This window comes from Triticum dicoccoides, chromosome 5B (genome assembly GCF_002162155.2).
Source record: "Triticum dicoccoides isolate Atlit2015 ecotype Zavitan chromosome 5B, WEW_v2.0, whole genome shotgun sequence".
Classification (NCBI taxonomy): domain Eukaryota; kingdom Viridiplantae; phylum Streptophyta; class Magnoliopsida; order Poales; family Poaceae; genus Triticum; species Triticum dicoccoides.
This window is the reverse complement of record NC_041389.1, coordinates 692906519-692921476: the sequence shown is the minus strand read 5'-3', so window position 1 is coordinate 692921476 and position 14958 is coordinate 692906519. Positions and strand designations below refer to the sequence as shown.

The 14958-nt window shown below is 47.0% G+C and overlaps 1 protein-coding gene across 1 annotated transcript; it reads right to left on the bottom strand.

Moving 5' to 3' along the window:
- Nucleotides 1–12558: 12558 nt before the first annotated feature.
- On the bottom strand, nt 12559–14453 carry LOC119312682 ((+)-menthofuran synthase-like). The gene has a single exon (XM_037588432.1). The coding sequence runs from the start codon at nt 14371–14373 to the stop codon at nt 12841–12843; it is 1533 nt and encodes a 510-aa protein (XP_037444329.1). The 5' UTR covers nt 14374–14453; the 3' UTR covers nt 12559–12840.
- Nucleotides 14454–14958: the final 505 nt, after the last annotated feature.

The following is a 14958-nucleotide window of genomic DNA, read 5'->3' as shown; positions in this document are numbered from 1 at the left end:
GGGAAAGTATTATACGATCCAGGACTGGCACTTCTACCCTCCGGAGTGCTCAATATGAAATTGCCAAGGGGTAATTGCAAAACTTTTGTATGAAAAAAGGTGAAACGCCCAATCAACTCCTTGAGCGTCTCATGACTCTCACTGCGGATATTGAGTCATGTGAGTGTGACAAGACACAAGATGGATTCAACATGACTAAGAGGTTTCTTGTGGATAAGTTGCTTCATGCTCTTGCTCCATATAATCATCAAATGGTGTGGGACATAAGACAACACCATACCTTCAAGTAAATGACTACAGATGACATCATATCCACCTTCCAACTATTTGAAGAGTCAAAGGCTAATGCCACAAAACATCTTGCCATGCATGGTTCCCCATCATCAAAGATCAATCTTGCATTGAAGGCCAAGCAAGTATGTGAAGATGAGCAAAGTGAAGAAGAAGAAGAAGATGATGATGATGAAGATGGTAATGAGATTGAATCCGACGAGGGCCCTTCGTATGAAGACATGGCTCTTTTTGTCAAGAAGTTTAGCGCCAGAAAATTCAAGGGAAGATTTCAAAAGAAGAAAGTAAGAAAATGCTACAACTGTGAAGAAACCAATCACTTCTCCAATGAGTGCCCTTATGAGAAGAGAGAAGATAAACCAAGGTTTCCCAAGACCTTTCCCAAGAAGAAGTTGCCAAATCCTTTGAACTCCAAGCTCAAGAAGAGAGATGGAAAGGCAATGGTTGCTCAAGAAGAATATGATCCGGATGATGTTAGTGGTGTTGCCGGAGTTGCTCAAGACTCTCAAAACACGTTGAGGTTAGTAAACAAGAGTGGTGACGTGGTCACCTACAACTACATGAAAGATTACAAGGGCAACGCTCACAAGTGCCTAATGGCAAAGGCCATGGTTGAAGAAGGTGAGGACCAAAGCTCTTCTGACAAGGTCAAGGTAACTCCACGATCAAATCCTCCTCTTTTCACACCTTCTACTCCTAGTGATGAGTATCTTGATGCGGAGGATAGCTATGAGGATGATGATCTAGATGATCCTATGATTGCTAAACTTAATAAGTTCATGTGCTCCCTCAAAGGAAAGAAACTCACTATGTTTCGTATGCTTATGGAGATGGTGAGTAAGCACACCATCACCATTAAGGAACTTGAAACCCTCGTCACCGAGGAAAAGGAAAAGTGTGAAATCCTTGAGCGGAAATTCCAATATGAGGAAGCACGAAATGATGAACTATGCTTAAAAATTGGTGCGAATATTGATGTTCACACTAATGATCTTGCCTCCTTGAAAAAGGCTATTGACTCTTGCGAAGAGTTAATGAATGATAAAAGCAAGCTTGTGAAGTCTCATGCTTCTCTATCTAAGGATTGTGAGCTTCTATCCGTGTCTCTCAAGACTAAGGAAGGAGAGCTCACCGTTCTTAGAAAGAGTTTTGAGACGCTCAAACTTACTTATCTTGAAACTTTAGCCAAGGCTTACTCTTCCCCTATTATAAATGTTGATGCTTGTGCTACTAACTCTAGTAGTGATCTAGCATCTATTCTTGAGGAAAATCGTTTTCTCAAGGCTCAAATTGAGAAAGGTCTCATGACATGTGCTCAAGGGCAAAAGAATCTTGATGAGATTTTGAGCCAACACAATGAGGTGGTTGCCAAAGAGGGACTTGGGTTTGACCCGAGCACAAGCAAGAAGAAGACGTCCTCCCAAAAGTGCACAACTCCTCTAAACGAAACATTTGTAAGAGAAGGGCACAAGGAGAAAGGTAAGGTTGCGAGTGGGAAGGCCACAAGGGGCATGCCCACTCTCAACAAGCCTAAAGAGTTCATGCCTCCTTCCTATGTACTTCGTAAGACTAAGGATGGAGAAGTCTTTGCAAAATTTGTTGGTCCTCGAAATGCATTCCGGTTCTATGCTATTTGGGTCCCTAAGACCCTTGTAACTAACTTGAGAGGTCCCATTGCAAAATGGGTGCCTCTAACCAAGTCCTAATTGTGTGTAGGTAAGTTTCTCCGGTGGAGTGAAATGGGTGATTGATAGTGGATGTACAAATTATATGACCGGACATAGCAAATTGCTCTACGATTTCATGGAAGCAATTCAACCATTCATGAGCATTATGTTTTGTGGAGGTTCAAAAGGACAGGTACTCGGGTTGGGCAAGGTGGCTATCACAAACGACATGTCTCTTGCAAATGTTATGCTTGTCCAATCCCTTAAATACCACTTGCTTTCTGTTCGCCAATTGGCTTCTGTTGGTTATGATACACTCTTTGGACTAACGGATGTGAAAGTCTTTAAGAGAGATACTCTCGAAGTGGCTTTTGTTGGAGAGTTGGATGGCAACCTTTACACGGTTGATTTCTCGAAAGAGAGCACATTCCATGCAACTTGTCTAATGGCCAAGGCTGACAAGGGGTGGCTATGGCATCGCCGGCTAGCCCATGTCGGCATGAGAAATTTTCAAGATCTCTTAAAGGGGAATCACATCCTTGGACTAACCAATGTCTCTTTTGAGAAAGATCGTGTGTGTAGTGCATGCATAGCCGGGAAGCAACATCAATCAAAGCACCCACCCAAGAACATATTATCTACTTCAAGGCCCCTGGAGCTCCTTCATGTGGATCTTTTTGGGCCTCCTTCATGGGATAGTCTTGGTGGGAAAAAGTATGGGCTTGTCATTGTTGATGATTACTCAAGATATACATGGGTGTTCTTCCTCAAGTCCAAGGACGAAACGAAGATCACCTTCATTGATTTTGCCAAGCAAGCCCAACGCAAGTTTGACAAAGAAATCCGGGCAATAAGAAGTGACAATGGCTCTGAGTTCAAGAACTATACCTTGGAAGAATTTCTTAGTGATGAAGGGATTGAGCATCAATACTCAGCTCCATACACTCCTCAGCAAAATGGTGTAGCCGAAAGGAAGAACCGCACACTTGTAGAGATGGCAAGGTCCATGTTGTATGAATACAAGTCACCACATAGTTTTTGGGCTGAAGCTGTCAATACCGCATGCCATGCATCAAACCGGCTCTTCCTCCGCACTATATTGGAAAAGACTCCATATGAGCTTCGAACTGGAAACAAGCCAAATGTCAAGTACTTTCGTGTATTTGGGTGCAAATGTTTCATCCTCAACAAAAGAGAACGGTTAGGAAAATTTCAATTCAAAACAATTGAAGGTATATTTGTTGGTTATGGATCAAACTCTCACGCCTATAGAGTCTACAACAAATCCAATGGATGTGTTGTAGAAACTTGTGACGTGGTGTTTGATGAATTTAATGGCTCCCATGGGGAGCAAGTTGATCTAAGTGATGTAGGTGAAGAAGATTCTTCTCAAGACATTTTGACCATGGGTGTTGGTGCACTTCTTCCTATGGAACAAGAACCTCATGATGATGAAGAAGAAGATGGAGGTCTCACACATCATCAAACTACTTCAACATCCATACCACCACAAGCTCCTATTGTTCAACCGATACCCTTAGCCCAAGTTGAAGAGGATGATCAAGTCTCTCTTAATGATAATCATCAAGAACAAGATCATCATCAAGAGCAAGAACAAGAAAGTCCAATCATTGATGATGAACCTCAACAAATGCAACATGAACAAGAAGATCTTCCTCCACACGTGAGTGATCCATATGTTGAAGATGTGGATGATGGACATGAAGTTGAACCTCGTGAAACCCTCACCTCCATCATGCCTCGAGTGGCCGGTCGTGTTGATGTTGACAAAATCCTCACCGGCATCTCGGAAGGTAGAGTCACTCGTAAACATTTGACAAACTTTTGTGCTCACTTCTCGTTTGTGTCTAGTATTGAGCCACTCAAGGTACAAGAGGCACTGATGGACAACGATTGGCTAGTTGCTATGCAAGAAGAGTTGAACAGTTTTGAACGCAACCAAGTGTGGTCATTAGTCAAGAGGCCATCTACCGAGCACAACGTCATTGGAACAAAATGGATTTTCAAGAACAAGCAAGATGAAAATGGTGTAATCATCCGCAACAGGGCAAGGTTAGTGGCACAAGGGTACTCACAAGTTGAAGGTTTGGACTTTGGTGAGACCTTTTCCCCCGTTGCCCGTCTTGAATCCATTCACATCTTACTTGCTTATGCCGCTTTCAATGGTTTTACATTACATCAAATGGATGTGAAGAGTGCTTTCCTTAACGGTCCTCTACAAGAAGAAGTATATGTGTCACAACCACCCGTGTTCGTTGATCCCTTTCACAAAGACTATGCGTATAAACTTCATAAGGCTTTGTATGGCCTCAAACAAGCACCTCGTGCTTGGTATGATCATCTGAAGAAGTTTTTACTCGATGATGGTTTTGTGAGAGGGGTGATCGATCCCACTCTTTTTACTAAGAGGGACAAGGGTGATTTGATCCTATGCCAAATCTATGTAGATGACATCATTTTTGGTTCTCCTAACATTCATTTGTGCAAGAAGTTTGCGGCTTCAATGACCAAGAATTTTGAAATGTCACTCAATACGGATTTGAAGTTCTTTCTCGGATTTCAAATTCAACAATTTCAAGAAGGAATTTTCTTATCTCAAGCAAAGTACCTCAAGGATATTCTAGAAAAGTTTGGTATGTCTGATGCTAGTCCATGCAAGACACCCATGCCAACCAAAATTACTCTCACTGAAGACACAAATGGTACTCCTTTCGACCCATCTACTTACCGCTCTATGATTGGTTCATTGCTTTATCTTTGTGCATCTAGACCAGACATCATGTTCAGTGTATGCATGTGTGCTAGATTTCAAGCTTTCCCTATGAAAAGTCATCATAAGGCGGTTAAGCATATTCTTAGATACCTTGTTCACACCCCAAAGTTGGGCCTCTGGTACCCCAAGGATGCTAAGTTTGATCTCATTGGGTACTCGGATGCGGATTGGGCTGGAGACAAAGTGGATCGTAAGTCCACATCCGGTGCTTGTCAGTTTCTTGGACAATCCTTTGTGAGTTGGTCCTCGAAGAAACAAAATTGTATTGCTCTCTCTATCGCAGAAGCTGAATACATTGCTGCCGCTAGTTGTGCAACTCAGTTGTTATGGATGAGGCAAACTTTGAAGGATTACGGCATCACCTATAGAAATGTGCGTCTTCTGTGTGATAATGAAAGTGCCATCAATATTGCTGAGAACCCCAAAGATCATCTCCACACCAAACACATTGATATTAGGTATCATTTCTTGAGAGATCATGTTGAAAAGGGTGATATTCACATTGATCACATTGGCACAGATTTTCAACTAGCAGATATCTTCACCAAACCTTTAGATGAAGCAAGGTTCTATCGACTTAGGCGTGAACTTGGTATCTTGGAGCTTGACAACATTATGTGAAATCTAGTACCCATTCATGCATGAATCTAATGTCTTGTCATGATGTAGGCATATACTTAGGGGGAGACATTCAATTCATGAATGTTCTCACCCTACTCAATGCATAAAAAGAACCAACACTCTCAAAGTAACCATGGGTCTAGACCTATGGTGCTTTAACATGATGGAGTAGTGGCTATGCACTCAAAGTTCAAATCTTTCCGTGTCATGTCATGTCTACTCAGACATTGTGGTATTAGCCACCACTTGTAGTATATGGCTATGATTGGGTGAGGTAGGGTATTAGTTACTACATAAATAATTTTTTTACTGTGGACAAAAATTGCCTTCTCCTCATCATGATCAGCACTTGCACCTTTGCCTCCTGTCAAACTTCTGGCGTCGGACGTCCGTAGGTTCCGGACGTCCGTGTGGTTCTTCAATGCTGGTCGTCCGTAGGCATACGGACGTCCGTAAATTCTTCTCTGATTACCATCGACCAGTCGTCCGGCCTCTCCGGACGTCCGTAAAATCCACTCTGGTTCCCTTAGTTGGCCTAGATGCCGAAACAACGGACGTTCGTAAGATTCCATACGTCCGTAATAAACCTTCTGTTACAATCTGTCCGGTCGTCCGAAGCCATCGGTCGTCCGTAGAATCATCTCTATCATCTTCTACTTTCTGTTGGTCCCAACTCCGGTCGTCCCCCCCCCCCCCGGACGTCCGGACGCATATTCGACTCCGGTCGTCTGTAGGCTCCGGACGTCCGGACGCATATTCGACTCCGGTCGTCCGTAGGCTCCGGACGTCCGGACGCATATTCGACTCCGGTCGTTCGTAGGCTCCGGACGTCCGGACGTTTTTACTGGCCAGTATATATACTGCACGGTAGGGTTTCTCAACTAACCACATCCTCTATCCGCTCGTTCCCCACCGCCGCCGCCGCTTCTGCCGTGTGGCCACTCACCGCGGCCGCACGCCGCCGTGCCCCTCGCCGGGGCTCCTCTCCGCCGCGGATCTGCGGCCCACTTGGCGCTCCCCGTCCAGCCCGTCGGCCACCTGCTCCAGCACGCCGCTCGTCTCCTCCGTGTTCTTACTTTCAAGGTAGGGCACAACCTTCCCCCCTCATGCATTCACCCTGATCTATGGAGGGGTGTTGATATGGGCCTTCCTTCTCCCCTAGGTCATGATGCCTCGGTCCAAGCACTCAGCTCGCAAGCAAGTCGCCAGAGGGCCGGCTCATCCGTCTCGTCGTGGTGGCTCCGACGACTCCCAGGAGGAAGATCGCCCTCGGAAACGTGCTGCTCGTCCTCCCAGCTCGTCCAGTGATTCCTCCTCGGAGGGGTCAGACTTTGAGGATGAGCTTGAGGAGGTGGATCCGTCCCCGATGGTTGGTGTTCGCGTCGCTACACCCAAGCCGGGCACTCGTCGTCCAACCTTTCACCCTCCTCCTCCTCCGGTGCAACCCCACGGTGATGCTCGCCACATCTCAATTGAGCCTCCACAGCCACTCGGCCGTCATATTAAGCGTTTCAATGAGGTGCCCAAAACTTCATATCTTAAATTGCGTCGTGATGTAGATAAATTTACTATTGTTAGGGATTCTCAGGATAGTCGCTTTCGCACAAATGTCCAAGCCGACATCTTCACCACGATTGTCATCCCTAAGGGCTTGTCACTTCATGTTTGCATTGATCTTGAGCACATTCGCACTCATCCGGAGAAATATCCGGAAGCCATTGAGCTCATTGAGTCGTCCAATCTAGCTGCTCCATTCGCCTTTCACATGATTTTAACCACGCTGCCATCCATCAGTTTTATGCCACATGTTACTTTGCTCCTGATAACACTATCACATGGATGACCTCCGACACTGCACTCACAACATCTTATGCTCAGTTTGTCACTGCCCTTGGATTTCCCGACACTGGGTTCAAAATCCACAAGGATGACCCCAACCATAAGCCCAAGGGCATTGCGGTCTGTGCGGATCTCCTTCGACCTATATCAACTTTGTCTGCCACTAAAAAACAAAAGGGTCTAAACAAAGTCTCCATTTGGCGCTTTCCATTCAACATCATTTATCAGTGTATCATCCGCACCATCTATCCCAAGATGGATGACAAGGGCTCCTGCAGCAGCTACTGCATTGATCTCATGCATCGCCTCTTCACATCTCCTAAAGGGAAGATCAATGTTCCACACTTTCTATGGCATGAGATCCGCCTTGCTAGCTTCCAGCACAAGAGGGCTTTTCCTCATGCACCTTTTATTCAGGCTTTTATCGAAAGTGTAGCTCCCTTTCCTATTGCCCGCACTCATGTACATGAGCGATGGGTCATTCCCGCTCACATGGCGGCTGATCATGTTCCTCCTCCTCCCGCTACTGCTAGTCGCACCGCCGCTAGTGTTACTTCTCATGCTACCCATCCTCCTTCCAGTGCTGCCCCCTTTGGGCTCATTGCTCGTTTTCTTGGGAAGGCTCACTCAGCCATGATGAAGATGTTCACCTACCATTGTTCCCAACACCACGATGTGGTCACTCACATGGTCACTTCCAAGAACGCTCTGAAGGCTCGTCTGAGAGACTCAGGAGTGTATGATGTGAGTGACGATGAGCGTCTTCCTGCAGACCCCCCTTCTAACTTTGGTTTTCCCTCCGGTCCTGAGTGGGCTGATTTCTTCGACGAGGCTGGTGGCAGTGGTGTTCATGATGATGATGATGAGGATGATCTCTAATGCTATTATGTTTTCCCCCCTAGTTTTTTTGGATACTTGATGCCAAAGGGGGAGTAGGCTCCATATGCATGTTATTCTAGCTCATTATGTAATCAAACTTATTGTTATGGTTGTGTTTTAGCTTGTACTGAACCTATATTATGAGTTTGTTGAATCTGATATTTGGTGAATCTACATGTGATGAATCTATATGAAGTTGAACACTTGATTATCGTGTGTATGAGTTTTGGTTATACTGGAGGCATCATTTTGAGGGGAAGCCCTCATCATTTTGTTTTAGTAGTATCTATGGTATCACTTTGAGGGGGAGCTCGCTCGCTACTCATTCTTATTATGGTTATTGAGCTCCACAACAGATACTTCCGATTACTATTATGAGTATGCATATGAGTTGTCATCAACTACCAAAAAGGGGGAGATTGAAAGCGCAATCATGCCCTTAATCATATTTTGATGTTGATGACAACACATATGCTCGAGACTAATCATGTTTATCAAGTATATCTCAGGATTATGTTTCAAAGACCGTGTGCATGGATCATGACTAGGGACAAAAAGCATATAACTCAAGAATGGAGATACAAGATGTTGACTTCATTTATGGTTTGTTCTTGACTATAGGGATCCCGCACTATTAAGAGGGGATCGATGGGTCTAGTGAAAAACTTGCTCAAAAGCTACTATTTCTATACCTTGCCTTCAGACGTCCGGTGTTCTACGGACGTCCGGTCCTTCTTGATTGCCCGGACGTCCGGCCACTTCCGAACGTCCGGCGTTCCACAACAGAAGCATTTCTACGGATGTCCGGAACCCTCCGGACGTCCGACACTTTCACAATAGAAGCATTCTTACGGACGTCCGGACCCTCCGGTCGTCCGTGCTCCGGATGTCCGGCCCTGCTCGGACGTCCGTATCCTGTACACTGGGTTGTGGCTCACATTTTCACAGCGGCCGGTCGTCCGATGACTGTCGGACGTCCGAACCTATTTGTGCCTCCGGACGTCCGACGTTCTCCGGACGTCCGGCCTATCCTGTACCCAAAACGGTCACTTTTACCCACCACCTATATATATACCTTTCCCTTCCACGGGATAAGGTTGACCATTCACCTTGAGCCTATCAAGAACACTCCTCACTCTCTCTCTCATTCATCCACACTAAATCCTAGATTCCCAAGTGTTCTAGGAGCATTTGAGAGAAGTTCTCCAATCAAGTGATAGATCCACTTCTTCCCCTTCTTTGCACCAAAGGAATTCGTGACTTGAGCAAGTTTTGAGCTTTTCCCCATCGTTCTTGTTACTCTTGGAGGTTGGAGACTCCTAGGCGGTAGGAGTCATTCGGAGAGGAATCGAACTTTGTGATTACCCTCAGAAAAGTTTGTGAGGGTTTGGAGACCACCCCAAGGTCTACCACTAGTGGTTGAGAAACGGCTCCGTGGTGTTGTCTCAAAGGGAGAATAGGGTGAGCCTTCGTGGCGTTGGTGTGCCTTTGTGGTAACATCCACCTCTCTAACGGTGACTAGCTTCCCTCCAAGGAAGTGAACATTGGCATACATCCTCGTCTCTCGGAGTTGCGGTTATTCCTAACCCTAACTCTCTACTTGTGGTTACTTGTCTCTTTACACTTACGTACATTATATTATGCTTGCCTACTTACGTGTTGGTGTTGTTTGCTTAGTACTTTGTGCTCACGTGCAATTGTTAGGCTCATCTTCATATTCCGCATTATTGCCTAAAATTGCCAAGTAATAATTAAAATTTGTAATTGTACCTATTCACCCCCTCTAGGTCCATCTCGATCCTTTCAGGGGCGGTACAACATGGCACGTCCTCGGCAGCCCCGATGCCCGAGCGGCCGTGTTCCCTCGCATGCCGGCCTGGAGCGGCAACTTGATGAACCACGCGCCGGCTTTGAGCTTCAGCCTCCGCGAGCTGGTGGACGACAGCGGCGTGGAGCGTCGAGGGAGGTGGAGCAGACAGTTGCCTGGCTAGTAACTAGCGGGCTCGACAGGCCACAGAGCCAGCTTTTATGCCGGAGAACTCCTCTTCCTCCTCGCCGGATGCCGAGAAAATGGTGGTAGGAGAAGATGAGAGTGGAGCGCGTCACAATTTTTGGCTATTGTCTGGCATCGCTTTAATAGTGGGCGGATGCGAGGAGTCAACCGACATCCTATTTAATGGGCGAACTAGGCTTCTCGGCACACATGCAGATTTAATGGAGGAAGGCGGGTAGTCTGTAGCCGTTTGAATGCTACGAGGAGGCATGTTCAGCTGTACATGCAGTGGGCGGTGCATTGCTTCAATGTCGGCGCGAGTGAGAGGTCGTGTCCGCTCTGGAACGACGTCATTGCGGAGCGGACACTTTATAACAACATGAATGCGGCAAGCTGGCTATGGGCGGGAAGACAACACGGGGTAGGAAGAGGGTTTTTGGTGGGTTAGGGCAGTCAGGAGCAGGCGTGACAGGCTGGCAGCGGCCCGAATGCTTGCAAAGCCCCCCCTAGTTGTCTCTGGTTTGTAAGGGAAAACACGTTCGGACCAGTGGCACATATAGAATTCGACCAATGTGAGGGCAGCATTACGAAGGATTGAAGTTTTGGAGTACTTAGGCTGCACCAAAATTAATATAATGGATATATGCATATGTATGCACTAGTAAAAAATCTTTTTGCAAAATGTTTGTGGGCACACTGGATCTGTCCATGGTTCGAACCACATGGTCCAGACGTATGCAGGCGGTTTGAGGGTTCCGTGTTGGGATGCCCTTACGCCACAAAGAATTTATGGTCATTTTCTGAAACACGGTATAGGCTCAGACCAGGACTCGTGTTAATGTGCAGTTTGATCAACTTGTAATTATTTATAGTACACTTTTTTTAGTTTTATTTAATTAAAGTGATGAGAAACATATTTTGCCTCCATTCTGAAAATAATAAGAAAAACATTCCCACTTTAACACTTCTCCAGGACCGCTCCACATTCTGAAAGGAAGCACCGTTGGGACGTGGACGTTTGGTCTATGGGACATCTACACCCTATATGATTCTTTTTTAGTAATTCAACAAGAAGTCAATGATTTTTTTTAAAAGTAAACTTAACTTTATATTGTACTTGTGAGAAAAATTTCACAAAAAAACCCCCTTTGACTTCTTTTCAAATAAGACAAAATTTTGGCCAAAATAGTACTCCCTCCTTTCCAAAATATAAGGCGCGATTGACTTTATATGGTCTTTGATGCATAACTTCGACCACTAATATACATCAAAATACATGGATTGAACACGTATAAATGGCATAGTTGTATTTGTCTTGCAAAACAATTTTATTTCATATGTTTGTAAACAAATTTTATAGACATATAATACGTGAAAATCATAATCAAAGTTGTCCGACGAAGACCAGAAAAGTAAACCCACGCCTTATATTTTGGGAAGGAGGAAGTATGAATAGACCCATAATAGCAAATAAATTCTGTCTTTTTCGCTGTGAAGTCAACGTTGGTTTTCTTTCTTCTGGAAATTTATATACTAGTGTAAAAGTGGGTCAAGTTTATTAAAAAAAAACTTCTTAACTATTTTGACTTTTTATTTAATTATTAAAGAAAAATCTCCCTATATGTATAGGGTGTATATACAAACGATCCAAAGTGTATTAATGAAATAGGGTTTGCCCTCAATTTTTTGTATTACAAAAAAAAGTATACTTTTCATCCCTTAATTCTTGGTGGAGTCTAAATTTGATCCCTCAACTTCAAAATCGGACAACTTGCACCCTTAACTTCTGATACCTAACAAGATTCATCCCTGGTCACGGTTTTGACCTGTTTTGGCGTTGTCCCACCCTGGTTTTGACCGTTCTGACTCAAATTTGCCTACCTTTTCCAGGTCCACATAATGTTTTCAAATTTGGTTACTTTTTTCAAGTATGTGAACCTTTCTAAATTTTGTGTACTTTTTCCAAGTTCATGTACTTTTTCAAATATGCGTATTTTTTTGAAGTTCATTTAATTTTTAAAAATTGATGTACCTTTTCATATTTGAGTACATTTTTTTGAAAGAGTTAATGAATTTCAAAATTTTATGCGAACTTGTTAAAAGTACGCGGATATGGACTTCTTTTACGCAAAAATATGTGGATTTCAAAAATTATTTCAACTTGAAACAAGTACGTGAATTTTAAACAAAGTTCATGGATTATAAATGGAACATGGATCTGAAAAAAATGCGGACTTTGAAAAGCATGTGGATTTGAAATGAGTATGCGAATATCAAAAACAGTTCATGACTTTGAAAAATACTTGGATTTGATAAAATTACACAAACTTGGAAAAAATACAGGGATTTGGAAAAAGTACGTAAATGTTAAAAAATTATGGATTTGAAAAAAAATACGCGAATTTCAGAATAGTTCGCTGATTTGAGTATGTTTATTTTTGAAAAATACGCGACCTTGAAAAAACTACGCAGAATTGAAAAGTGTATGTGGATTTCAAAAAGTTCACGGATATAAAAAAAGTTACAGGAATATGAGTGAGCACGGGTCAAAACCGGGGTGAGTCAACACCAAAACCGGTCAAATCCGAGTCTAGGGATGAACCTTGTCCCGTTTGGGTAGTTAGGGGTGTACGTTGTCCGATTTTGGAGTTGAGGGACCAAAAATAAACTTCACCGAGAGTTGAGAAAAAAAAAAAACTTTTCTCTGTTACAAAGCAAACATCCAAAGTGTATTTCCCGGCACCGTCGATCCTAGCTCATTCAACGCCATCCATATCCATGCACGACCACGGCTTGGCGACCAGAAGCAGAGGCGCCTTGAGGCACACGGAGAGGCCGTACAGCTCGCTCATGCCCACCGGCGGCGCCCTCCCGCCGGGCAGCTCCCAGTCGAAGCCATGCACGAGGCTCGCCAGCGCCAGCTCGTTGGACAGCATGGCGAACTCCACCCCGGGGCAGCCCCTCCTCCCGGCGCCGAAGGGCAGGAACGAGAAGTCCTGCCCGGCACCGCCGAGGCCGCCGTACCCGACGAACCTCTCCGGCGCGAACTCCTCGGCGCGGGGCCCCCACGTCGCCGGGTCGCGGCCGATGGCCCAGGCGTTGATCAGGACCCGGGTGCCCGCCGGCACGTCGTAGCCCAGCAGCCGGGTGTCCTCCAGCGTCTCCCGCGGCAGCAGCAGCGGCGACGGCGGGTGGAGCCGCAGGGTCTCGTTGATCACGGCCCTCAGGTAGGGGAGGCGCGGGAGATGGGCCTCCGTGACGACGGCGCCGGCGCCGGGGCCGACGGCCGCGCGGACCTCGGCCTGGAGCCTGCGCATCTCGTGCGGGTGGTTGATGAGCTCCGCCATCGCCCACTCGAGCAGCGCGAAGGTCGAGTCCGTGGCGGCGGCGAGCACGTCCAGGATGATGCTTTTGATGCTGTCCGTGTCCAGCTCGTCGGCGTCCAGCATGACGTCCACGAAGTCTCCCTCGTCCTCGTCCCCGGTGGCGGCGGCGGCACGGCGGCGCTGGCGGTGGTCGGCGATGACCCGCTCCAGCAGCCCGTCCATGTCCTCGAAGACGCGCCTCGCCCTCCGCTCCAGCCCCGTCACCGTGTCCACCCACCGCAGCCACGGCACCGTCTCCCCCATGGGCACCGTGCCGAGCAGCTCCTCCATCTCGCCGAACGCCTTCCTCAGCCTCGCGCCGCCGCCCTCCACCCCGCAGTCCGCGTCGCCGAGCGTGCAGCGGGAGATGACCGCGTTGGAGTAGACGGCGAGGCTGTCGCTCAGGTTCACGACGCCGCCAGACCCAGAGATGCGGCCGGCGAGCGCGGCGGCCTCCTGCGCCCGGACGCGGCCCAGGGACGCGACGCGGCGCGCGCTGAGCATGTGGACGGCGCAGACGCGGCGCGCCTGGCGCCAGTGGTCGCCGTAGGGCGCGAAGCCGATGCCGCCGGTGCCGTAGTAGAAGCGGTCGACCATGAGGAGCCTGGGGCGGCCGGCGAAGTCCAGGTCGCGGGTCTTCATGGCCTCCTCCGCCGCGGCCGCGGAGGAGGCCACGACGGTGGGCACGCGGCCGAGCCGCAGGTGCATGACCGGGCCGTGGGACGCGGCCAGCGACCGGAGGCTCCGGTGCGGCAGGCTCCCGAGCAGGTGGAGGTGGCCGACGACCGGCAGGCCCCGCGGCGACGGGGGCGCATTGCTGCCGCGCCTGGTGGAGACGAGGACGGTGATCACCACGACAAGGAAGGCGAGGAGGGTGATGAGCACGGGCGAGTTCCACGGCTCAACAACCATTTCTGCAACCATTCTAGCTAGCTTGTGTCGTGTACCCAAGCTTAACCGGTAGTACTACCCGAAGCCCATGCATTGCCACATGACAAACACGGCGACACTCAAAAGATATTCTCTACACAAACACAAAAGGCACATACACATTGAGCACAAGTGAAGGTGTTATTTCCAGCCATCACATCAATTTTCTTCCTCTCCGCATGAATTGTTGTCAACCTACACACCACAGTTTTCTTCCTTTAACCGAACATGTTGTTTTCAACCCCCATACCCTGGTTTTCTTCCCTCTAGCCCCATGTTTACTCCTCCATCCACAAACAAAAAATTATTCTCGTGGCCGCCGAAGAAATAAAATGTACAAATTCATCCTCGTTAATTTCATCCTTCATGGTGTGTAGGCGATCAGTACGAGAAGGAAGGCGAACAACTCAACAACCATTTCTGCAATCATTCTAGCTTGTGTCGTGCATCCAAGCTTAACCGGTAGTATTAGTTAGAAGCCGGTGCATTGCCAATGCCACGTGACATATACGGCGACACTCAAAAGAGATATTCTGTACACAAATCACAGAAGGCACATACATATTGAGCACAAGTGAA

What these genes read in the sequence shown, in the direction of transcription:
- LOC119312682 (XM_037588432.1), bottom strand. Translation starts at nt 14,373, where the DNA reads ATGGTTGCAGAAATGGTTGTTGAGCCGTGGAACTCGCCCGTGCTCATC.